At 40.6% G+C, this 27,130-nt stretch overlaps 1 protein-coding gene across 3 annotated transcripts in view; it reads right to left on the reverse strand.

Moving 5' to 3' along the window:
* Window positions 1–1,122: 1,122 nt before the first annotated feature.
* RRAS2 (RAS related 2) overlaps window positions 1,123–27,130 on the reverse strand; it is a 70,143-nt gene continuing 44,135 nt past the window's right edge. For all 3 annotated transcript variants that reach the window (XM_070626407.1, XM_070626406.1, XM_070626408.1), the window contains exons 2-6: window positions 17,567–17,654; window positions 16,650–16,752; window positions 16,368–16,476; window positions 4,568–4,686; window positions 1,123–2,624 (exon numbers count right to left, since the gene is read on the reverse strand). In XM_070626407.1, coding sequence (XP_070482508.1) covers window positions 2,537–2,624; window positions 4,568–4,686; window positions 16,368–16,476; window positions 16,650–16,752; window positions 17,567–17,654 — 507 coding nt within the window. In that variant the 3' untranslated portion in view covers window positions 1,123–2,536. The remainder of the gene's footprint in view (window positions 2,625–4,567; window positions 4,687–16,367; window positions 16,477–16,649; window positions 16,753–17,566; window positions 17,655–27,130) is intronic.

Below are 27,130 nucleotides of genomic sequence, written 5' to 3' on the forward strand. Positions count from 1 at the left end.
CATGCAAAAAAAGCAGATAAATGTAACCCATACCTAGAGGAAAAACAGTCAATAGAAACAGACCCAAAAATTAGAGATGATGGGCTCAGGACAAAGGCGTTAACACAACACTATAACCATGTTCAAATACTCAAAGCAGCCATTCTCAACGAGGGTTCTGCAAGAGAATTAAGCCCTATAAAAAGTTATTTGAGGGACTACATTCTCAATTCTCTCAAGGGTGGTACACAGCTAGAACCATTCTAGATGCACAGATGAGAGGTTACTGCATTCACACAACAGATAAGGCATTAGACTCAACTCTCTGGGAACTCAGTTGAGAGGCTGGATAAGAGAAATAAACGCACAACATGAGGAGGAAGGAAATAGAAGACACAAAAAAGAACCAAACAGAACTTCTACAGAGGGAAAAAACACAGTGTCTGAAATGAAAAATTCATTAGATGGGATCAACAGCAGATTAAAACAAATGCAGAAGAAAATGTCAGGGAACTTGAAGATGTAGCAATAAAAATTATCCAAAGTGAAGCACACAGAGAAAAAACGAAGTAAGTTGAGACAACAAAATTTAACTTTCAAGCTGCTTTGCCACAAATTATCTGTTCAGAACAAAATGAAAGGTTTCCCATTAAATCTGGATATTACGTAGACAGTCTCTTGCTACATGAAGTTACTCATGATAAATAAAAAACTTTCCTTACTGAAAGTACTAACAAGGATAAGTAATAGTGCTATAGTATCAAAAGCCACAGGATAAAGGTGGTATCTTCCTGGGCAGTAATTTTAATTAGCATTCAAATAAATGTGTGTGCTTCGTTTGAGGCTTCATCCTCAGAAGGGCATATGTGGAGGGATTCACCCTCCTCTCTCTTCTAGGGCTGGGGTTCTCTGTCAGGAGCACTTCACAGAAAAAGCTGAAGAAACACTGACTTAAGAAAATATTCAAGAAATCACTAGGAACACCAAGCCATTTCACTGCAAGTTCACCTCCTAACTAATATTGATTTTTAGATTCAAATCCTAAGGCAGTGCTGGGACAAGGCATAGAACTACTAAAATAGGTTTCCTCCAACACTCATTCCTTCAAGAAATTACCAAAATAACCAGTCATCAAGCATCATCTTGTAATAGATCAATTTTAATTCTAGCACCTGAAGCTATACAAGGGTACGCTTTATAAACTTCATGGGACTGTTGTACACGTTCAGTAAAGTGACAACTGTGCAATACCACTTAGTATCTCAAAATCAGGAACATACTTTTGAATTGTTTAAACACAATCCACAGAATTAAAAACAAAATCAGAAGCCATCCACAGTTACGCTAATTGTCAATTAAAAGCTTTGCACTTACTACTTGATCTAACAGTCAATATCTAGTAGGGGATGTCGAAAGTGATTTCAGAGTCTCGTCCTGTTGTACTCTCTCGGGAAGATTTCTTGAGTAGGTACGTGACTGGCCAAAGGGGGGCACAACCAGGACCAGAATAGCAAGTAAGTTCTACCACAGTTTCTGTAGTTTTCACTTTTTTCTTCTTTGTCAGTTAAAAGTGAACAGTGAGAATTAAATACTTATCTTTACATATACACAAGGTATGCTGTGAAAGCATATTTGCTTACAAACATATAAAAATACTTGTTAACTAGTTTGATAAGAAAATAATGTATAAAAGTATATAGCAAAAACATTAATCATCTCTGACCCTGGAAAGATCAATTCCATATTTTATATTACAAACAAAAACAGTTTTAGTTTTTTTTGAATCCCTTATCCAGAAATACTTGAAAAAGGAAGACAGACAGAAATTATTTATTTTTACTCTCAACATGGCTGTGAAAAGAGTTAAATTAAAAAATCAAGAACATTGAAATGCCTAAGTCCAGAATGAGACCAAATATTCGACCACACAGAGTATTATCATCTTTAAGAGTAGCAGTAATAATAAAGGCTTTATACGTAGTTTTTAATCTATAAATACAATAGGCATTTTGGTATTTTGGCCACTGGAAAACAAAGGCTGTAGCTTTAGTAAAGGTCTGAGATGCCTCACTTATGTGGATTCAATTCAGTGTATTTAAAGTTAACTAACGTTGACATCAAAATTTTTAGAGACAGGCAAAAATTCACATTTTTAAAAAAACTCCTTATGTTTCTATTTAGAGTAACAGTAGGCAATATGATTCCAGAAGTTAAAAGTTATTTCACAACCTATGACTTCAGCCTGGCAAACAGCTTAGGTTCCAAAACTGATTCATCCCTATTAAAATGTAAGCCCTTAAAAAAGAATGTGTCTGTGTATATAGATATATATTTTAAAGGAATCAGATAATCTTTGAAGCAGCCTTAGTGTTTCCTTTCAATTTGTCTGAAAATGACCATAGGATGAGCTTCACGGAAAGGACTAGCCAGCTTCTTGGTCTAAGGCTACCACGGTGGGCATCCGTCTAAGGCTAGAAAGGTACCAACGTGACGTAAACCGTAAGAAGAGAAGATGAGGGCTTTTCCTGGCAGTTGGTAGCTAAAACTCAGGGGATTCTTAGAAAATGACACAATGGCAGCCTTTCTTGTCTTTTTCTTTCCGCGTTGGTTCTGGTGAAGGAGGACATTCCTGCTCCTGAAACTTCCTGTAAGACAGAAAAACCTAGATATAACTGCCTTCTTGGTAATATATTATTACAAGCGCAGGTTATTTCTGGACGAGTCTGGTTTACGTGCATAGGCTTTTCAGCATTAAATTTCAACCAGGGAATCAAAGCAAGTCTCTGGGTGTTGGGGGAGGCACAAATGCTTCAACGCCAGCATCAGCAGAGCTGTCGCGTTCCATTAATGAGCTCCATTAACGAGCGAGGCTTGAATCAGATGAAATGCTGAACTCAATAACCCCTAAGCTCCCTTCCCAATTTGAAATTCCGTGCCTCGCAGGTACACTCCAGAAGAAACGCCCATCACCAGGTGCAACAGAGCAGACAGCCTCACGAGGCGGGCCGTTCCTCTGCCTGTTCCGCCACGTCTTAGCCGCAGGTCAGCATTAGACACGGTAGCTGACCTCTCTGAGCCGTGGAGCGCTAGAAGCAAGTAATAAGAACCTACCTTTCACAGCTGCTACGAGGATTAAAGAAGAGGTTATGTTTAAATGCCTAACAGGGCCTGGCATAAAAATGCCTCCTCTGCCCCCTTCTCTCTCCTGTGTGACTGATGGGTATAAATAACTCTGAGCCTCCAAACCGGGAGTGTCAAAACCAAGGACAAAATATTTCAAAATGGCAGTAAAAATTATTTCAAGAAGGCACTGCTTCATCGGCGTGCGTGTGGTAAAATGCACGTAAAATTTACCATCTTACCATTCTTAAGTTTACAATTCAATGGCATTAAAAATATTCACAATGTTGTACAACCAGCACCACCATCCATCTCCAGGACTCTTTTCATCTCGCAAAATTCAAACTCTGTATTAATTTAAAAAATAACGGAACTTCTATTTTTAACAAACTACTAAAAAATAAAAAAACTATAGTCTCCACCACTGCACCCCCCCAAGAGAAGGCCCTGGGGCAAGGGGCTGAAAAAAGTACAAGCAGCCCATAGCTCAGAGGTCAATTCACCTTAGACACACAATTAACACCAGCCCACTCCACACACCTGTCCAACTATCTAACCAGCAGAGAAACCAGTGGATCTAGAGAGCAGCGGGTGAAGGAGGGCCAGGTTACCAAGACTCAAAATAATCAAATGAGGCACCCCCTCCCCCCGCCTCCCCCCCCCCAGTAAAGCAACTCCATCTTGCTCATACACAAACACACACAGGTAACTCCAGCCGACCTTGCCCATCACCTCAAACTTCCTGGAACCCATCAACACTTTCTGAACCACAAGGGCCTCAGAGGCCGGCTAACAGAAAAACTCTGTGCAGTCTGGATATTACACTTCACGGCCCATGGGACAGCTGGGTCTCTGCTATCTAGTTTACTCAGCCTGGGAGGAGGAGGCCGGCAAGAAGCAAAGCTATGAGCACAGGCTCTGGAATCAGAGATACGGACTCAAGTCCCAGCTCTGCCTTCATTTAAGACGTCTAAACTTTGAACCAGTGATTTAACCTCTCTGTACCTGTTTTCTCATCTGTAAGTGGGGATAAAGGAAAGTATTTAGCTTATTGGGCTGTGGTGAGGATTAAATGTAATAACCCATGTAAGGCACTGAGCGCGGGGTCTGGCAGAGATCCCCACTCGAATGTCAGCTGCTGTCATCACTCTTCATACCACCACCGCCAGCTCTGGAAGCTGCACAGGTCCTTTTCAAAAGCCCTATGAGTACTCTCTACTTCAATCTAATTAAGTTAGGTTCTACACGGAGAAGCATCTACAATAAAACATGTCCTTAATTAAAACTTTTAACACGGCATTATTAACCCCTAGAACAGAACCACTCCTACATACAATTTCTTCTTTGTTACTAAAAAACACTTAATGGTAATTTTTTTTCTTCTCTGTTGATGGTTTTAAAAAGCACAGTGTGACTACTTGTCAAATTCAGTAAATGAAAACAAACTTCTGGAATGTGCTTTGCTCACCTTATAACCCGGACAAGTTCATGGAAAGCTTGATCGACGTTCATCCTAATCTTTGCTGACGCCTCCATGTAGGTCACCTTGAGTTGTCGTGCTAACTGCTGCCCTTCTTCCTGTGTTACCTGAAATTCCGAGAGGTGTGTGTGAGGCACAGTGCTAACAATTAGATCTACTCCATCTGGTCCTCGGCCACAGACTGCACTGTGGATCCAGCCAGAGGCCACGCTGGTCTGTCATAAGATGAACCAAGAAATTTAATACCTGAAGCCCAGCTCTGCAGAACGACTCAGAAGAACATACTTGTGACGGAAACAAGACTTCAGTCAAATGATTACTCAAAAGCATTAAATACAACAGTAATAAATTCTGGGGAGGAAAAGTACAAGGTGCTACGAGAGTGTGTAACCCTGTCGGCAGGTCAGAGAAAGCTTCCCTGAGGAAGTGATCCTTAAGCTAAGAACTAAATAGAGTCTGGAGTTAGTGAGGTGGAGCAAGGAAGTATCCCTGACAAAGGAAACAGCACATGTGAGGGCCCTGAGGAAGAATGGGCCTGCTGAGCTCCAGGAAGTGAAAGAGCCTAGAATGGCCAGAACACAGGAAGCCAAGAGAGAAAATGTAGAGAGGCACGGATGGAGAGGAGAGAAAGCCTCAAGAGATGCAGGGTCTTCTTTGTCTCAGCATCCCCAGGACCTGGTACACGGGAGATGCTCAACAAATACATGGGAAGAAATGAATCAAGAATAGGATCACAAGCCCTCACATTAGAAGGTGAAGGAAGGATGGCACAGCTGACGACATATAAAATGGCGAAAACAAAAAACATTCATCAAATATAAGTAAATAGCCTATGTATTTTAAATGTAAAAAGGTTGGAATAGTGCTATTTACCTAAAATTATCAAACTATATGACATTTAGATAATGGGGCCAAAAAATTATATTTCTGAAAAAATGACTTTCATTGCTGTCATTACCACAAAAGCAAACACTTGGAGAAAAGATAGAAAATACAAATGGGGGAAAAAAAAGAAAATTTAGGAAGCTGTCACTAAGAGAGTCTTCTGGTCTTTTTTCAATGACGTTCATTTTTCTCTACAAACATAGGACAATTTTTGTTTACTTATGTTATACTCTGGAAATATGCTAAACTCACTCGTCTAGCTGTTCTGTAAATGCCGTAGGCTTTTCCACATACACAACCACGCCATTTGCTAATACAGACAGTTTTCTTGCTTCCTTTCTGACACGGACGCCTTTTCTTTCTCCTTCTGGCCTCACCTCACTGCCCAGAACCTCCAGGACAGTGACAGCAGTGGTGAGAGGAGACTTTTGCCTTGTTTTTGATCTTAGGGACAAAGCACTCAGTCTCCCACCACTGAGTATGCTATTAGTTGTAGGGTTTTATTGTAGATGCCCTTTATCAGATTGACTATTCCATTTGTAAAAAGCTTTTATCAGGAATGGAAGCTGAATTTTCTCAAAAGTTTTTTTCTGCATCTGCTGAGATCATATGATTTTTCCTTTTCAGTCTGTTAATATGGTGAATTATATTGATTCATTTTCACATGCTAAACCAACACTGCATTCCTGAAACAAACCGCACCGGAGAGAGGATGCATTGTCCTTGTCATGTATTGTTGAATTCTATTTACTAAAATTTTATTTAAAAGTTTTACATCTATGTTTATGAGAGATACTGGACTGTCATTTTCTTGTATCTCTGTCTGGTTTTGGCATCAGAGCAGTGATGGTTTCATAAAGTGAGTTGGAAGAATTCTCTCTCCAATTTTCTGGACAGTTTCAGCAAAATCGGTTTGGTACAATTCACTGGTGAATGGATCTGGGCTTGGACTTTTCTTTGAAGGAAGGTTTTTACAACAAATTACATTTATTTTACAGATACGGTACTCTTCAGGGTATCTATTTTTTCTTGAGTCAGCTTTGGCAGTATGTGCCTTTCAAAAACTATGTCTATTTCATCTAATTTGCTGATCTATCGGTATAAAGTTGTTTATAGTATTTCTTCATTACCTTTTAAATATCTGTAAGAGCTGAAGTAATGGTACTTTCCCATTACTGATGCTGGTAATTTGTGTCTTCTCTCTTTTACCTGGTCATTCTGGCCAGATTTGTCACTTTGATCTTCTAAAAACCAATTTTTGGTTTTTATTTATTTTTTCTATGGTTTTTCCATTTTTTTTTCATTGGCTTCCATATTCAGCTTATTTCCCTTCTTCTGATTAGTACGGTTTTAATTTGCTCTTTTTCTTCTAGTTTCTTTAGGCAGAAGCTAAAGTCATTGCTTTGAGACTTTTTTTCTTTTCTAACACAAGTATTTAGTTCTGTAAATTTCTCCTTATACTTCTTTGGTAGATCCCACAAATTTTGCTATGTTGTGTTTTAATTTTCATTCAGCTCATAACATTTCACAAGTCCCCTTTTCATTTTTTCTCTGAACCAAGGACTAGCTGGAAGTTTCCACATATTTGGAGATTTCCTAGTTATCTTTCTCTTCTTGATTTCCAATTTAATTCCACTGTGGTCAAAGAACACATGTTGTCTGACTAAAATCCTTTTAAGTTTATTAAGACTTGTTTTATGACCCATTCTCATTTCAAAAGGATGTGTGCACTGCTGGTCCTGGGTGGTGTGTTCACTAGATGTCAATTAGGCTAAGTTGTTGGATAGTGCTGTTCGAGCCACCTGTATATCATTACTCATTTTCTTTCTACTTCTCAATTGTTGACAGGGGTGATGAAATTTCTGACCTGAACTGTGAACATGTCCATTTCTCTTTGCAGTTCTTTCAATTTTTGCTTCAGGAATTTTGAAGCTGGTATTAGGGGCACGAATGTTTAGGACTGTTATATACCCTCTTCACGAATCAATCTCTTCTCGTTTTGAAATCATCTTCTGCGTTCCTGGTAATATTCCTTGCTCAGAAATCTACTTTGACATTTATATAGCCACTCCGACTTTTTTCCCATTAGTGTTAGCACAGTATATCTTACCCCACCCTTTTACCTTTAACCTATTTGTGTCTTTACATTTAAAGCAGATTTCTGATAGAGTTTTGCTTTTTTATCCAATCTGACAATGTCTGCCTTTTAACTGAGGTGTTCACATAAATTACATTTAATGCAATTACCGATACAGTGGAGTCATCTTGAAATCTGTTCACTATCCCCGTATGTATTCTTTTCCTACTTATCCTTTTCCTGCTTTCTTTTGGGTTAATTGTATTTTTTTAATGATCTCATTTTATCTCTTTTGTTTGCCAATGACCTATATATCCGTAACTTTAATGATTTTTTTTAGAGTTTATAATATACATTTTTCAATCGTTACAGCCTAATTCAAATGATATTACACCAATCCACGTACAGTTTAAGAATCTTATCACAATAGTATGTTTCTCTCTCCTGCTTTTTTATTTTTATTACCTTTTACCTCACAATACATTATTTTTGCTTTAAACATCCAATTATGTTTTAAAGAGATTTAAATAATAAAAGCAATTTATATTTACCCAAATAATTACCATTTCCAGTGCTCTTCACTTCTTCGTATAAATCCAGATTTCTATTTGGTATCATTTTCCCTCTTTTCACATTTCTTGTAACGCAGGTCTGCTAGTAAATGAGTTCTTTCACCTTTTATACATCTGGAAAATGTCTTTATTCCACCTTCACTTTTGAAATAAATATCTAGTGGGTTTTGAATTCTAGGTGACAGTTTTTTCCTTCAGTACTTAAGACAGAGCACCATTATCTTCAGGTTTGCATCGTTTTCTATGAGAAATAATCACGACTGCTGTCATACTTATTTTTGTTCCTCTATACGTAATATGGTTTTTTCCCTCTGGTTATTTTTCAGATTTTCTCTTTATCGCTTCTACCAAGCAATTTCATTGTAATGTGCCTTGTAATTTTCTCCATATTTCTTATGTACAATTTTCATCAAATGTAGAAATGTCTCAGCCATTACTTCTGCTGTGAGTCTCATCTGGCATTGCAGTTTTAATTTCTGGAAGTTTGATTGTGATCTTTTTACATGTTCCATGTCTCTGCTTAACAGTCTCTTCTCTAGCTTCTTGAACATGTGAAATGTAGTTATAACAACTGTTTTAACATCCCTACTCACTAATTCTATCATCTATTTCATTTCTGCATCTGTTTCTATTCATTGTTTTTTCTCCTTATTATGGGTCCTACTTTCCTGCTTCTTTACACGCTTAGTAATTTTTAAGTGGATGCTTGGGTACCGGATTTTTACCTATTGGGTTCTAGTATTATAGAATGCCAGGTAGGAACAGTGTGTATTCTAATGACAAGATATTTTCACATACTGGGGTAAATGGGGCAACTATTCTGATTCAAAACTGATGCGGGTTGAAGAAAAAGAAAGCCTGATTTAAGGCCTATCAAACATACTTCATACATCTGCTTTAACAATTAAAATAAGAACCCACACTTCTCCTCCTACAAAGCCAGGAATGCCCTACTGGAAACACCCTATGGGTAACTCCCACATTAGTACTAAAATAAGTTCCATGTCCCAACACCAGGGTCATTTTCACCTGCTCATTTACAACTAACCACCTCTGTGGAACTTAATGAGCATGCATTCTGGGCGTGTTTAATGTATGAAAACCGTGTTTCTCCTGAACGCTTTCTTCCTTCGTGAAGACAGCCTTCCTGGACTACAATCCTCCCCCTGGCTCAAGTTAAGGTCACCTTACTTCTCTCATCCATAGACTGGTTACTGGTTACTTTGCATCAACACTATATATTCTTGAGCTTTTCTCCTGAGATGCAGTTACTTGGAAACAGTTTGATCCTTTTGGGCTGTGCTTTAGGTTTTGTTATACAGTACCTGCGATATTATGATTTGTAAGAACTATATGTTGGTCATTTAGATGAACAAAATGTATTTCTTGAAAATATGTAGTGGTCTTCTATAGTTCCTGGCTCACAGCTCCCAAAACCCTTGGAATTTCCTAAATGCGGAAAGTGGCTAAGGTGTCTTTGTTATGTTAATGAACTGACTGTCGGACCCCACCCAAGGGTTGGGGCTGGTTGTCAGGAAAACCAGCCAGGTGATCAGAGGATTAGAACTTTCAGCCCCACTCCCTGATTTCCTGGGAGGGAAGGAGGGGCTTGAGGTTGAATCAACTGCCAATGGCCAGTCACACAGTCAATCAAGACTACATAATGAAGCCTCCATAAAAACCTCCAAAGACAGCTCGTCGCCCTATTCTGGAGAGCTTCCAGTGTTGAGGAACCAGAGTGCCACTGGGCCCCGCCCCAAGTTCCACAAGGACAGAAGCTTCTTTGTCTGGGACCTAGCCCTATGTATCTCTTCACTGGCTGTTGCTTCCCATCCTTTAATATCCTCTGTAATAAATTAGTAATCTAGTGAGTAAACTGATTTTCTTGAGTTCTGTGAGCTACTCTAGCAATGAATCGAACCCGAGGAGGGTGTCGTGGGAATCTCTGATTCACAGCCAGTCTGTCAGAAGCACGGGTAACAACCTGGGCTGGTGACTGGCACCTGCAGTGGAGGGTCATCTCGTGGGCCTGAGCCGTGGCCTGTGGAATTGCTTCTATCTCCTGGTAGATAGTTTCAGAACTGAGTTAATTCTCAGACACCCTGCTGGCGTCCGAGAACTGCTTGTTGGTGTGGGGAAGCCTGCACAGACGCACACTGGAGGTGGGTCTGGGAACCCCTTGTAGAACCACAACAGCATTTCGTTTAGGTCTAATTCTGCCTCACTACCCGAAGAAAACCCAGCCAAGCGAACTCCCCGACAGCGCAAGAGCAGTGAAGTTTTCCACTCTGGCTGACCAGAATATGAATTATTCCTGGCCCTATTTGAGCTCAAGGTATTGTTCCCTTTAATCCTTTCAGGTAGTTTGTTCTCTCAATTTAATGTTCTGTTCTCAAAAGTCAGCAACCTCAATGCAGTATCATTAGCTTATTACATTGATGCATATACATTTAATAATTACTTCATAACAGTGTACAAAAGCCTACTGTGTTCCAAAAGAGTGGCAGGCAGGTTCTCCATAGCACGGTATATCCGAGTTTATGTAATTTTTAAATTTATCCTGACTCTTTTCAAAATAGCTGTGTACCATAAGCCTATGGTTCTGAAATATGAATCAATCAAATCAAGTAAGCAATTAGCAACAGCAAGGAATCCAAGTAAGAAAAGAAAGCATCACAGAGCCACCAATTTAGAAAGGACAATTCCTATTTCAAGAAAACCTGACATGAGAAATTCCTTCCCACAAAAATACCCCCATGTTGTCACAAATTCTGTTCCTTCTTCCTGGGATGTCATCCCTTCTCTCCCAACTCTATACTCTTAATGTGTTTCTTACCAATACCTCAAGACTCGATCAATCAGAAACTTCCCCTGGGTGCTGAGGTTTCCGAAGAGCATCCCAGAGCGCCCATCACCCCGTGTAGTGACTCCTACACACCACACTACACTACACTACAATTTCTGGCTTTGTTTTCTCAGTCTCCCATCATTATGTCCTTTGCAGCTAGGGGAAGTAAGACATATTGGTCCTTGCACACCCAGAGACTAGAAGAGTGCACAGCAGTCAACTAAATCATCGTATGTTAAGTAAACAGAGTAGGATCAATCAAATAGGTACATCTTGAATTAAAAGAAAAGATAATAAGGAAAAAACCAAAACCTTGAGACAAGTCAATCTCAATAAATTACTTAACTAATATAAATTTGATTTGGGGAGGAAAACGTACATCCTTAAGAATTTTGTTATTTGTCTTTCTGCTCTACTATTCTTCAGAAAGGCATCTTGCCCCGTCCCTCCTGCATAACGTTATTCTTTATAAGTAGTAAGAGAAATTAATGAATTAATGGTCTAGATGATAAAACAATCCCAAACTGCTACGGTTGTTTATGTGCTTCATTTATTTTTAAAGCATGGTCTCACATCACTGTCTTCCAGGAATTGAGGTCATAAGAGTTTGCAAACACACTTCTGGTCAAGAGATCTCTAACCACATATAAAGCTACTTTTGAGCTCACTGGTATAGCATAATTTTAACTAAAAAGTACAAACAGCACTGCCACCACCAAAGCAAACAAAAAGAACACCACATGGAACAAAGCCGCAGCATTGTGAAGCCAAAATTCAACAGGAGACTGAAAGCTACACAAACAAGGATTTCCTAGAGGTTCCCCAACCCAGAGAATTTTCTAAAGACGCCTAACACTAAACCTTGTCTCCTGGATATTCCCATTTAGTAGGTCTGAGTGCTACTCAGAAATGTTTTGCTTCAAATTACCGAGGTCGATCTGATGTAACAAAGCCACAGATCTCCTTTGGGAAGCTCCAGTGAGACTCAGTTCAAACGCACAAATGAATATTAGCAGAAATCCACAATAATATGAGTTTATCTAGTGCTATACATTTCCAAACAGAGTAGTGCAAAATGGGAGTAACAAGGAGCAATGTTAATGGGAACAGACCACAACATGGGCAATAAGAGATGTGTTGAGTTAATGAATAACCTGAGTTTACAGAAGCAAAACTTGCTTGTTTTTCAAAAGTATCTATTATGTAGAAAGAGTCATCAAATTAATAACACATCTTGATTCACTGATGCTGATTCATTTACTCAGCAAAAATTACTGAGAGCATTTCTCTGTTCTATGTGCTAAAGATAAAGAAGGAACAAAATTAATCGGTCAAAACTGAGAAGCCCTCACAGCACCTACATTCAATGGTTTACAAACCTTTTAGATGCAGACACGGCACCAACAGGCTACGGCTAGAAGAAGACTCTTATTCTATTGGTCTTTTTTGGGGAGAGTGTGGTTCTTTTTCGCGGGAAGCTGCAGGGCCACAGTGTGGTCAAGGTACTGACAGGTAGGAGTGGGGGTTAGTACACTTTGGTATCTATTTTAAGTGTAATGGGTTCCTTTCTCAAATTAATGGTGGCCACTAGCAATTAAACACCTGACAAGGGGAAAAGGAGAGGGGGACGCTAAGGTATGCTGGGGGAGGAAAATGGGGTAAAAATACAAAAGCAAACACAGTTGATTTCTAGACAGGGCTGAGTCAATGACAAGGAACTTGAAATCAGAGAGATCACGAAGTCCACAGTCCAAACCCACACACTGCTGTATTAAATTTTAGAATCAATGTGCTGTGATATTTACCTACTTTTACATTTTAGCAAGGGCAAGCAAATCATTTACCTGTTTTCTTCCTAGACCTTTGACAGGATAAACAAGATAATCAATGTATCTCTAAGGGGCCAGGTATGTGGTAACACTAAACAACCATTCAAATTTCATAGATTTCTTTATTTAATGTAAACTTCAGTGACTTTGTTTTTTCTACTGCTCTGCATCAGTGCTGGAAAAAGTGTTCAATAAAGAGTGGATGGATGAATGGGCACAAGAAGCAAGTCCACAGAGATATGGAAGTCAAAGGGGAGCAGCAAAGCCTTTTCTGGCTGATCTCCCCTGATGGGTTCAGAGTCTCAGGAGTCAGCAGCAGGAATGCCCAGAGCTGACCCACAAATTCAAAGAACAAGGGGAACTGGCGTTTGCTACGTAAGAGAAAACAGGCTAGAAGCTAGAGAAAGTCCAAAGGCTTGTGTCTAAGACAAAGGCAGAAAAGAACCAGCAGGGTCAACAACCAAGAGCCAGCCCAACTGGTTACTGACTAAGAACCTAAAGAGAGATGACCAAAACGCAAGCATTTCTGAACAGGGAGAAGTTGTTTTTACGGGGTCCCTGTGGTCTATCCAGGTTCAGTTGGGAGACCAAGTTAGGATGCCAAGACATTATAGAACATGACCTCAAATTCTGAAAGACTTCAAAACAGTAAAAACCTTTAGCATAGCATCTCAATTTCAAACGCACTGAGTATGGTCCTCAAGGATAGGAGGTAAGGCATGGTTGTCTGTACATCCAGAGCCTAGAAGACTGTGTACCTGGCTTTAAGACACCCGAGAGATAAGGAAATGCCAACAAAGGGAGGAGGCAGGAGGGGTAGGGAATGGTGTCCCAGAACTAAGTAAACAAAGTGTTTCAAAAAGGAGAGTGTAAGCAACTGTGTCAAATGCTACCGACATCTGCGCAAGTGGTGACCTTGACCTTGACCGGGGCACTGCATGCCTGAAGCCATGCAAGCAGGAAAGGCAGGAAAGAAAGCAGAGAGAGCAAGTGAAGATAGTGTTTTTAAGGAGTTTCGCTTAATAGGAGGAGCAGGAAAAACTCAGATTAAGAAAGTCTCTGCTGTAGTTACTGTTTGTTTTAAAGATGAGAGTTACTCATCTTTATGAGAGGATGTACGCTGATGGGGATGATCATGTAGGAGAGAAATGGGACGATTTCTGGGGTGATGCCTGTGAGCTGGTGAGAAGGAACAGGACCCAGCACCTACTGGAGAGGTTGGCCTGAAGAGGCGAAGAGCTTATCCCTGTAAGTGGGGGAAGCAGAGCTGGTGGGGTAGATGTGCACGTAGGTTAGGACATGTGGAGGTGGGAACACACAGAAATTTCTCAGTGAAATAGGAAAATATCACTCATTATCAGCTGAGAGTGAGAAAGCGCAGAAAGTGTTGTAAGTTGAAGATCGAGAAAAAAAGTAATCATCATTGAAACACGTGGGAAATGAAGGGACTGGGGAACCTGGGCCTTCCAGTCAGCACTGAAGGCTCACATGGCAGTGGTCATGACTTTAAAGCGAGAGCAGCCAACATGCCTGAGTGCCGGGGTGAAGGAACCAAAAGAGAAAACGAAGCACGAGAAGGAACGGATTTTTTCCTTGTGCCTTTCCTTCAGTGAGTAGAATCTACAGGAATGAGCAAAAAGTGAAGCAGATTTCAGCCACTCGTCTTTCTCTCCTGGATATATACACACCTGAGCTTTCCAGCATGTACATACTTTATGTCTAGGTATATGGTCCAAAGCAGAGAAAGAAATACAGAAGAACCTACTACAAGCTAACTGCATAACTTTAAGGTGATGAAAATACGAAACTTATCATTCCCTATATTTCTCTCACCACCTTGTTTCTATTTTACTGAGAATCTATTACTTTGATAAAAAGAAAAAGACTTAAATGAAAAATTTTTCAAGCCTATGGTACAAAACAAAGGCAAAGTGCTACACAGTACGTTGAATGCAGATGGATGGAAGCCGCACACCAAGCTCTGGCACTCTTCAATATACAGATGACTTAGAAATGACTCCTACAGCCGCTACGCCCCCAGATAATCACGGTAGGCCCTGTTTAGCTCTGGGGGGCATACACTCCCCTGCTCTCCCTAACCTGCCACCACCCACCCTACAGGAGACCTCCACCTCACCCCAGGCCTCCACCTATTCCTTTACTGGAGCTACCACCATGAAAAGGTTTGAGAAAAACATATGTGCACAATCAGGGCCCAAGTCTTTGCGGGTGGAGCAGTTGGCACAGGACAGGAAAGAGACCCCTGGTTCACTGTAGAACTACCCTGCTACTATTTCCCAGATTCAACGAACATGAAAGTGTTTCTAGTACTAGGAAGGAGTAGGCAGCTTCCAGTGGGCAATTTTTAATAAATATAATTAGGTTCAGAAACCCAGAAGGAAATGGCCCCCAAAAATAAATTAAAAAATAAATGGCCTGTCTGCTGTAGGTTTAAGATGTGAGCAATGCCATTATTCCAAATTATTTCAAACAGTTTACACTGGTTTGAAGTGAAGATCAAATTTCTTTACCTTAACTTTATGATAATTCAGATTTGAAAGAGACCTAGCATTAAAATTTATTCTACATCAAGTATCACCAGCAAATATTTCTAAATCTTAGCATTAGAACAATAAAATCATTCTGAGTCCATGTTTTAAACTTGGTTTACCTTCAACAAAATTTTACAAATAGAGCAAATCAAAGATTACGCTTTAAATAGCTAACTACAAAATGGAAGGCCATCCTCAATGCTGTTTACCAACAAATTTTTCCTGATGTTTGTCCCTTTCAAACAAAATCTTAAGAATCTGTTAACACAAGGTTATATCAAAACAAAAGAAAACTTAAATACAAGCAAAAGTTAAGAAACAATTTAAACAACTATATTCTAGATGTGGGGTAGAAGCTAAAGACCCAAAAGAAATAAAGACAAGAATCCCCAAATAATGTAGAGGCTGCATTAATTTCCACCTGACCTTGCTCCCCTTCCAAATAAAAAGATGAGTGAACAACATATACCACAAATTCAAAAATTAAATATAAAGTAAGTGAGTAAAGAAACAAGGGAGTATAAACCAGTCTGCAACTAAATACTAAAAATATTCTCTTCTTGCAGGTTAGTGGTGTTAGAGCCACCCCAGGTGAAGAATTAACAGAAAACTCAGTCATTAACGGGACTTAGGAAAAATACAAATATTGTAATTTAAATCAAAGCCATTCTCTAAATGAACATAATTTAGCATTAACAGTGAAGAAATGAGGCCTTTAGGGATAACATGAAGATTGTCTAAATTAGAGTTTGGAATGTCACCTAAGACATAACATGTGAATGAAGCTGGTACAAACACTCTCAGGCTTATCAAGGCCACTGAAGTTCTAGGTAAAAAGATGTGAAAATTTAATTTCCCCATATCTACTTCCTTTTCATTTCTTAACTATCGTGACTTCTGTAAAATCCCGTGTGCCAAACTCAGCGTCTTTTTTAATCACGGCACTTTCAACTGTTCTATGAAATACATTGTTCGCTTACATGATTATAAACACGTGGCTCCCCAATAGCAAAACTCCTTCTCACCTGTCTCTGATGATCCAGATCTGCTTTATTACCAATTAAAATCATTGGAAATTCATCACGATCCTTTACTCTGAGAATCTGTCTTTGGAATTTATAGATTTCTTCAAAACTAGAAACACAAAAACAAATCCATCAATTTGGTCAAACATCAGAATTCAGCAAGTCCCATGGCCCACAGAGTACTTTACTACTTTTTCTTCGTCTATGAGAATAAGAAAATCCAAATTCAATCAAACAGTCATCTAGACATGAACAGATCTACGTTTTAATCATGGTACAAACCTGCCTCTATCTGTGACCGAAAACACCAACAGGAAGCCCTCGCCAGTTCTCATGTACTGCTCTCTCATAGCTCCAAACTCTTCTTGTCCTGCTGTGTCCAGAACTAAAGACAAAACAACAAATGTAACGTGGGCGTGTTCTCACTTTATACATGGCTTCCCCACAAGGGCAGGCCCAATGGATGCGGGTCCTTAAGAGCACACCATTCTTAGCATAATAAAGAAAAGGCCTTCTCCTCTTAGTACTTTATTCTCAAGACTAAAGACAAATGTATCCTAATGGCAGACAGTTTCAGAGTTATCTTCATCAGTACAGGTTGATTTTGCGGTTAGAATATATTAGCATACCAATTACAAGGTTAAAAATATCAAATAAATCTAGACAGATGGAGTGAGATAATCTCTGAAGTCACTTGGATGTTTTATCCCCTCTGTGGAAAGAAGTGAAAAAGACACCTGTAAATTTAAGGAAGAAATTTTGGTCTACCACTCAAATAACATACTTAAAGTGCAGGTGCGAATGTATTTCTTGATCTCTGCGAATAAAAGAATCACACAAGTTAAAACAGCAGGGCTTTCTTTTGTGGAGAGGTGGAATTATAGCCAAGCACACAACACTATTTGCTAAAGCTTCCGGACTATATGTTCTAAGCAAGCTAACAATATTAAAGCTTTTGTATATACAATGACCTGACTAGTTTCACCAGAATAAAATTAATCCAATTATTGTTTTACATTACATTTACTAAGGAATATTTAAATTGCCTAATATGCAGATTCATCAATCAAAACTAATGAAAGAGATGGGCTTATAGTCAGGATCATCTCATATTTCAACTGTATTTAACCTAGCAAAAATCAGAGCTTCCTTTGTAAAAATACGCCATGTGAACTATCAAATAAAGGAGGATCACTTACTATCTAGGCGGGCTGCTCTGTCATCTATCACGCACTGCTTTGTGTAGGAATCCTCGATGGTTGGATCATAATCCGTTACAAAATAGGACTGTAAGAAAAATAACCTTATTTTAAAATTTATGTTTACTTGCCTACCCAAGTACCCATGTCATGTTATCAGATCCCATTCATCCAGAATTAATCAAAATATTTTCATTGTATTAAAGTTTATCCTACTAATGTCAATTCCCCATTAAATGAAGTCTACGCAGAGCAGCTTCCAAGTGGAGAAAAGGTACTAAACATCTCTGAATCTTCATATCTGAAATACGCAAGAAGACTGTAAAAGACCTACTGTAGTTTTTCTTTTTCATAATTAACTTACATATACCTAAGAATCTAGATCTCAAATTCTAGAAGAATACAGTAAGTTATAATTCAGGTCTATTTGCAACTCAATGGTCAGCATCAGTCCTAAGAAAAAAGCAGTCTGAAACAAATGGAGATAACAAAAAGAGGCCTGGAAGATTCCATCCCCATCCTCTTTTCCCCCCTTCTTTTCTCACACCTTGTCTTAAGTCTTTCAGCTGCCTTATGTATTATCATAAGGAAACACGATTTCAGGATTTTTTTCATTTGCAAGGATCTCAAACTTTCACTTATATTTTTGTTGTTTTTTTAATTTTAACTTCTATTTCTCTCTTCTTCTATTAGCAAAGCCTCCAAGTGTTATCTTCTAAAACCATCACCAGAAGAAAGGACAGTTCAGGTCGCAGAGCAAGAAGGGGAGAATCTTAGCGAACCACTTGTTTATGTATTACCTTTCACAATCTTTTTAAAAAACGTTTTAAAAAGAAAACAACAGCAACAAACATCTGAGAGAGAACTTATCTCCCCCTTCTTACAGAAGGGCACTAACCAGGACACTGACATCATCCTTCTTTTGTTCTGAGCATCTCCTTTGCTCTCCCTCATGACTGAGTTCCCCAAAGTCTGTTTTTCCCACTGGTTCATTACAAAATCTGAAGAAATGACTTGGAGAAAGAGTTTAATGCTAGGAACCAGCACCAAAGCTTTTCAGCCACTTTTCAGGCCAGGGTTCCTGGCAGCTGGACCTGCTAGCTCCGGGGACACAGCATTCCTAAATGAAACCACCCCTCATCCCCCGCATGGTGACATACGCAAACACCAAAAAGCTACTGAGAAGCAGGCACTCTGAGTAGGACAGGAAACTCCTGGCAGGGGGAGGGTGGGAACCACAATACTCATCTGCCTGCTATCACGACTTTACATATTTATTTTATTTTTGAAAGATAGTTTCCACATTTTATTCCTATTTTAGGGTTAACTTTAATCACAGAATTCAGTATCCATAATCCTATTTCCCTTTTGATGGTTTCACTTAAACGTGTGATTTATTAAACAAAGTCTATAAAAGAAACATTTACCAACAGAAGCAGCTTTTAGTAGAAAGCCATCTCCATCACTACCCCACGCCCATTTAAAAATAAACAGGTATCAAAACAACCCTGAACTTACTTTTTGACACCCACACCTCTTTAAAAAGTAAACTCAACTGGCAACAACATTCTTTGTACCCACTACTCTAAATAGCTTACAACTACATACAGCCTTTCACCAAGCAAGCTGGATCAAGCAGGCTGTTTATATCTTTAAGATTAGTTTCCCGAAACATGTTTCTCTATAGCAATGTGATACTTCTTGCCAAGCTTTCATCTTATAAAACCGGAATTTCACTGACTACTCCCGGTTTACATCTAAATGTGCTGCACTCTCCCTCTCGCTCGGTCTGTGAACAAAGTAATGGACAAATATTAAAGATATTTTTTCAAATGTCCAAGTCATGCACAATAGCTGGAATTCTTTCAATGCGATGGTGTTCTGCATTGTGAGACAGGATTAAGACATTAATACATACAAAAGATTGTTGGTTTAAACAACTTTGAGGCCCATTAAAATAGTTTTTCCTTTTAATGGCTGTGGAAGTTTCATATTTTCTTTGGCTATCTTAGCTTTTGAAACACAATCTTAATGTTGTAAGAATTCTGCCAATTTGCTAACACTGACATGCATTTATTCCACTCACACTAATTTTTAAGACAAATTTCTGGATATGTAGGTCTATATTTCATCTTCATTGTATCCTGCTCTCATAATTTGTTTACAGAGACCGTCGTCTTCTCGCTACATGTTAAAGAGTCATCCTCACTGAGTCGTCTTCCTCCCTCACGAAGATCCACCTGGGGAACATCGACTCGGGCCTGACTGTCCACCCTCTTCCTCTCACAACTCTCATAAGCCACAGGTCAGAATACACCTAAAAAGAACATTCATTGTGTGCAGGTAATAAATACACTGCCGCCGCCCACCACAAAGACAATATTTTTGTTACATAAACTTGGGTACCAGATATTTGAGGCAGCAGACCACCAACAAGAAACCAGTGTCTGTTGATGGACACAGTCCTGGATTTAATTCTAACTGCTACTTTCTAGCTATGGTATCTGAGGCAAATTACTTGACCTCTCTAACCTTCGGCATCTGTAAAACAGGACAGTAACAAAACCTTGTGGAACCAATAAAATGAAGTAATCCACATAATGTGCCAAGACACGCTGCTGCTGATTAATAAATGCTAACCATAATAATCATTGTATTACTTTTGTCATGCAGTTAGATAGTATGAACTAGCGGTTTTAGTCAAGTAAAAAGACTTGCTAATCTTGGGAGCATCTTTAATAATTCCGATCCTAGTTACGCCACAGACCAACCATGGGACTTGGTATCCAAAATGTTGTGAATCAAGATAAAAGCTTCCCATCTGGGGTTCTGGAAATATTTTCTGGATCTAAGCAGTAATTACACAGGTATATACATATGTAAAAATTCATCAAGCTGATTTAAGATTTGTGCATTTTGTACATATAAGAATTCTACCCTCTATAAAATATGCAAATCAAATTAAATAGCTCCCTGTTGCTTATGGGATTCAGCACTTTCTTTACACAGTATGCAAAGCCCTCTAAGTTGGACCCGTGGTGTTCACCACTCGAAGCCTCACTTCTCACTACTTGACATCCTTCAGCCAACTGCTCTTGCTCTCTTGGTTTCCATCATTGGTTCGACAATTATCCATGGAGCATCATAGGGACAAGCTCCCTCCTTCCACAGAGCCCACTGCTTTTCACACAACATCCAGTAATTGTGGTATGATTGGGAGCAAGGCGAATGGGGAGTGTTAAATGTACTGGCCAAAGAACAGACACAGTGTGAAATGCCAATACCCTGCTTGTTCAGAGCGCAACAAAAAAAGAGGTTAGTACTGCAGTCATGCATGGGAACTACGTGTACAGTGACTTATAAACACAGAGCCCCAGCAATCTGCCAGAAAAGAAAACAGTCTCTCTCCTGAAGTTGAAAAAGTTACCGAGGACAGCCCAGAGAGGATATTCTGTAGCAGAAGCAAGAAAAAAACAAGCACAGTACTGCACTGTGGAAGACAGTAGAGGCTCAGGCCAGGGCAGGAAAGGAGAGCCGAATGAAGAGTTCAGAATATATGGAGGGGGAATTGGGGCGGGGAGGGTGGGAGGAGAGACAGTAATGTGCTTTCTCCGTATCATGTGAAAGGATGCATGGAGCAGGATCCTAGCCGGAAAAAAAGGGAATATGTCTTTTCAAAGCGCTTCCAGGCAGCACGATGGGCAAATGGACTGAAGTCTCTTTACATGGCTAAGAGTTAGAGAGAAAAGTTTAGGATTTGGGAAGCAACCCCATTGAGACAGGGAGATCTATTTCCCCTGATAAAATCTGGTCTGATAAGCCCTTAATAATGCAAGAGTATTATGCTGTGATAGCAAGAATGTTATTTCTGATTATATGCCACTAGATTGCACAACAGGAGCTCTGCTGGCCTAAAAGAATTGCCAACTCACTATCTTCCCATTCAAAGAAGTGGCCCTAAGGAGGAAAAGAAGGGGGAAGGGGAGGAAAGAGAAAGAGCTGACACAACTTCTGCATTCAATGGGCAAGAGTGACAACCCACTTTCTCCTGACACCAAGCTCCTGGCAAAACTGCAGTTCCCCGGCACTGCCACAGCGTGGCGCCTGATCTGCACACTGGGAGGGTGATTTACGGAGATGCTGGGAAACAGTGAACCCAGCACACTGGTTACGCCCACCACCCTTGCCTGTGAACAGGGCAGGAGGCTAGAGCTAAGGTCCACCTGAGGAGCACACACGCTTCTCAGGAGCGCCTCAGGAGTGCACTAAAAACACGGGGTGCAGGCAGGGCAGAGGCAGGGAAGAACTGAAACAAGTGCAGGCAAACCCCTGACCACTATGAAATCTGAGCAACGCGTATACGAGTATATCACACTACTCTCTCGACTTTTGCATGTATTTTATAATTTTCCTATTAAAATTCTTATTTTTCAATCTGGTGGTAGCACATAAGTACTACAGAAAGGGTCAAATCAAGGGAAGAAGATAAGGGATCCTTTTTACCTGTGAGCTTTCACCTCACTCTACTCACGACCAACTCCCCTAGGAGCCTGAATTGTTTTTTTTCTTGGTCAGAATATTTTCCAATTATCTTTTCTCTTCTCTCTCATATCTCTCTCTCTTATGTTTTATACTTTTACTGTCCATCTTTCCCTCAACCAACTAGAACACAAGCTCCGTGAGGGCAAAGATTCCGTCAGGGCTAAAGCGACTCGCCTACGGCTTCAGCAGCACCTGGTCGGCAGACCCAGCACTGAAATCAAAATTCCCAGGCTCCTCGGCCAGTGGCTCCTTCGGCTTTGCTTACCCTGCCCGTCTGGAGGAAAGCACCCTCACTTACCCTCCATTCCTGCTCCCATCGCTCCCATAACCAAATGAAGTATCCTCAATTACAATAACAGCAGTTTACATTTATTGAGCATTCACCACGTGACAAGCAGTTTATAACATTGAACATTATTTAATGTTGCATATACTTTCTTATTTAATCTTCACAACGAACTTTTAGATAGACAGTCCCTTTTACAGATTTTTTAAAGTGAGGCACAGAAGAACTGTTACTTCTTCAAGGGCGCCCAGCGACTAAGTAGGAGAACTACAATTTAAATTCACGTCTGATCCCAAGCTCGGGAGGAGGGTGGGGGGCGGTTTACAAAGCCGCCCCACAGGATCAAGAGCTGCCATCACCGGGGAGTGCTGTGTGTGCCCCACCCTCCTCCCGTGGACCCGGAGCGCTCGCTGACCCTATCCCCTGTCCACACTGCATCTTGCAGCGTGGGGCCGCCTGGGGAGGCAGCAGGCCCAGTGGAAAGAGCCTGAGGGTATGCCAGCCAGACCAGGATACAGCTCTACCACTTCTACTAGCTGCGGGAAGGAAACTAGAGCAGCTCATTCAACCTGTCTGAACCCCAGTTTCCTTGTCTGATGGAAGTAACACCAACCTTGCGGGATTGTTGTGAAAAGTCAAATTACTATATACAAAGCACAGCCCACAAGGCACGGTAGGCCCTTAAATTACAGCTAACGAAGCCCTAAGCACACCTTACTTTCTTCCCAAGGCCTTCAACACTCCAACCAGAAAACGAGCTCAGCATAATCTGAATTCCTCTTACCCTTAAGGTGACCATGACCATAGTCTGGAATTTCCCAGCTTTATATATTCTATCTTCTTGGTAAGACTTGTGATTTGGAAAAATCATTATACCAAGCTGTATGTATACCATGTGATTGGCACTTAGAATGTCCTTGCACAAATGCTTCTCTCTCCGTGTAAGCGTATATATGAATGTATAAATGACACACTGAGCCAAACCCAACATGCGATAACGATAAAACTTTTCTCCAAAGCCCTTCTGTGGGCAAGCCTTTTTTTCCTTGCTCCTGAATGAAATCTAAGTTAAGTCTCCTAACTTTTTCCAATCATTCTTTGATTATAAATAGTTGTTCAAGTACTTTCAGGCCCAGAACACTGTGCTTTCAATAATTAAGACGCATAGTACAGTGTCCTAATTGCGTTAGTATTCATCTAAATTAAAGCATCTTTCTCCCCTTCCTAGAGAGAGCTGCGAAGTCTTGGACTAGGTAGGGGTGGGGGGTGGGGGGGGGGGTTACACCAGTCACCTTCTCTTTCCCTATCTTCTTCTGCATCTCTTCTACCCTCACAAAGCTGTCTCTGGCTCCGCCAGTCTTGAAGCTAAAGGAGTGGGGAGAGGTAAGGGGGTTGAAAAGGTCACACCAATGAAATCTGATGTCCATGGTAACTTTCTCACGAGGGTCTGTGGGTTTCCTGTAAGAGAGCCCAGGTGGGACCCTCCACGTACAACTCCCAGGACTTGAGTGAGACCTGGCCATTTACACCTCCAACTCTCAATCCTTGGGGTTTCCATGGGTACCTCCTCGTGGCTCACATCATCGACTACGTGGCCATACACACTGTCCCTTTTTAGAAGGCTTTAAGCTAGTTCTATCCAGAAGCTCAGGGAAACACTATTACCTTTCCAAGTGCAGACTGCTAACTACACAGCTCTCTTCTTTCTCTCTGCTCTGCTGTGGATCCACAGACTCGCATATTCATCCTTATGCTCACCAAACCCAAGGGGCTACCTGTCAATTTCTCAAAACGATTCTATTAGAGCTTCCCCCATCATTTGGCTCCTCTCCACTATGTGTGGAGGTGGGAAAGCACACAGAACACACTGCCTATCAACAGCTCTCTCCATAAACATCCTAGTCTCAGAAACCTTAACTCTTCTCACTTTTATTTCTTGGAGATAAGGTATGGACTAAACATGCAAAACCAATTTAAGGCCACTTTCCATGCAAGTCCTTGGAATACAAGGCAACGATTACTTTATTCTCAGAGAATAATTTATTCAAGAGAAACTCAGAGAATAATTCAAGAGAAACTAAACAAAAACAGAGTTCCAGTTAAAATCCTGTTATATATGTCCAACTAGATTTGATGTATCCAAGGCCTATCTCATGATTTTATAACTTCCCTGGAGTTAAGCAAGGTAACTTGCACAGTTAAAACCTCAAAATACTGGCTGTTGGAAACCCCAATAATTATGAAGATTGTAATGGGAGTTAGGAGTTAATTTCCCAGAGCACAATAAGGACCTGGTTAGCTCTCAGTAGCCTCTATTTGCTAAAACAAGAGCTGTGCGAATTCCTCTGGTAACACTGGAGAAGTCTGCAGCAACTCAGGCAGCTGTGAGCCAGAGCCGGGCTCCTCCTGGTGTCACTTTTTAATGCAGCTGTCAAGTCACAGAGAACCTTTGTTCCTGGCAACACCCTCCATTATTTTTATGTCAAATGTTTCCAATATGCTTTATATTCCTTCGTTCGAGTACATATTTTTTCCTGACTGAAATTAGTATTTCATTTAACCTAACATGTATAATTACAGAGATCTCCATAATTTATCCTGCAGAGCTCTAAGCAGAATAATGAAAGCTTCACCAAGTCCAGTAATCCTTTTAGTTTCTTTTTAACAAAACTTAGGCCTTCAGTCAATGGTGCTAATTGTCTCCGACTGTCTGAAGCCACCATGGGCCTCTGTATGACTTCTGTGCAATCTCAGCAATGAGGTATCACCTCTTGTGAAGCATCTGTTTGCAAATCAATGGGCCTGGTATGCAACAAGAAAAAGTACAGTACAAAGTCAACTTACAAACTGGTTCCATTACAGAAGTTTGTTTCTAAGTCAGTTATTTGGTGCTCATTTCCCCAGGGAAAAATTGTTCTAATCTGTGTTTAGATCCATAGGCCAGACCACAAAAGCTACTGCTGAAATATGGTCCTGAGCCAGTATTAACCCTGAGCGCTAACCTCTGAAGCAGAGACGTTTGGCCCAAGAAGAAATGCAAAGAGAATTCTGTTTACTTTGTGAGCACAAAGCCAGGCCTAAGCTAGACTTAAAAGGAGGGACAGGCTGTCTCTGGGGCACCCCTTGTACACCCCAGCCTCCTCATCCTGCCCCAACTCTCCGATACTACCCTCTTACCCTAGCTTTAGCCTTGAGAGCATTCCTGGGACAAACCACTTCGCTCTCTCCCCAGTGTCCCTTCCACTCTCAAATTAAGACTCACAACTCACAGGAAAGTCAGATCTCGCCCAGGTCTGAATCAGAGCACGCTGCAGCATGAGGCAGCTCACCCTACCTTTGAGAGATGCTTGTTCTCTTAAAAAGCAGAAATTCTAACCCAAAATGGATCTTCAGTTACATTTTCAGCAAAAGTCAAAAAGAAAAAGAAAAGCTTTAGACTTCGTGAAGGGAAAATTGCTCAGGGCGTACACCACCATTTCATGATGTCAGCTCCCTGAAGGAGCTGCAGCTTCCTCTTCACAGCTTTTATCCTTCCAAACCCACAGGCTTTAAAAGGAAAGAAGACAAGAGAAAGATTTCCCTCTTTCCCCTCCCTGCACAACCCTACTACAACTTGTCAAACTAAGTACTGGGTGGACAAGATCACATAAAAATTTTTAGTTTCATAATATCTGTGGAGTGATTTTGAAAACCGTAAGAGGAAAGGGGCCCGCCATGGCTACAGCCACGACTCATATATACGAACCATGTGCAGGTAAGACGAGCTTAACTCAGGACTGCCTACATAACTACAAATCCATCCTCTGGAGCTGGCATATTTAGAAACCACTGAGCAACAATAAGCCAGTGGCCTCTATCATGTAGCGTGATAAAGTTTATTCTCCTTGCTTGAAGTTAATAGTTGTTTGCTCTCATCCCCCAATTATTGTAGTCTTATTTCAACAGATAACATATAAAGTTTTAAAGATAAGAATCAACAATTTTTTAAAAGCACAACGATAATTGGTACAGAAAGAAATAATAAGCAGCGAGGGCCATAAGCCTAACTGTGTATTATACGTGGACATTAATAAATATCTCACACCATCCTCATGGGAAATTTGAGTAAATCCCAGGACATTCCCTTTCTCACACCAAGGCACAAGTCTTTACTGTGTCTTTCAGTTCTTGCCTTGACTGAACCTTGCACTCCTGGGGAATTTCCATATCCACCCCATCCCTTCCATCCCGATAGCTATTACCCTAGCTAAGTTAGCCTTCCTTCTCTCTGCCTCATGTGAACCAAAGCTGCCTAAACAACAGAAGGCTAGCCTCCGTGAGGAACTTTACATGAACAAGACAGCCCCCGACCTCTAGGTGCATGCAACCGTCCAGGCTTAACCTGGGTCCCATCTCTGCACCCTTCCTCTCCATGTCAGGGTCGCCCCCACACTGGGGTCCCCTAGTTCCTCTCTGCTGGCTCAGCCCCACCACACAGACCCGAGAGCCAATACTGACTTCAGGCAGGAGGCGTCTCAACCAGTACGAGATCCACATTCAGAGTCTCAGGATAGTTAGCTCTGTTACTCGTCCGACCTTGGTATGAAACTACAGTGCTGATAACTGCTTCTGTTTTATCCCCAAACCCCAACATCACCATTTCTCCTACCTCTTCTCACAGACTTTACCAATCAACACGTGTTCCAGCTCCTCTAAGCGGGCTTCTCTGACTCTGAACTCTTTTCTTATACTGATAA

The sequence above is a fragment of the Equus przewalskii genome, chromosome 6 (assembly GCF_037783145.1).
Source record: "Equus przewalskii isolate Varuska chromosome 6, EquPr2, whole genome shotgun sequence".
In the NCBI taxonomy this organism is placed as follows: Eukaryota; Metazoa; Chordata; class Mammalia; order Perissodactyla; family Equidae; genus Equus; species Equus przewalskii.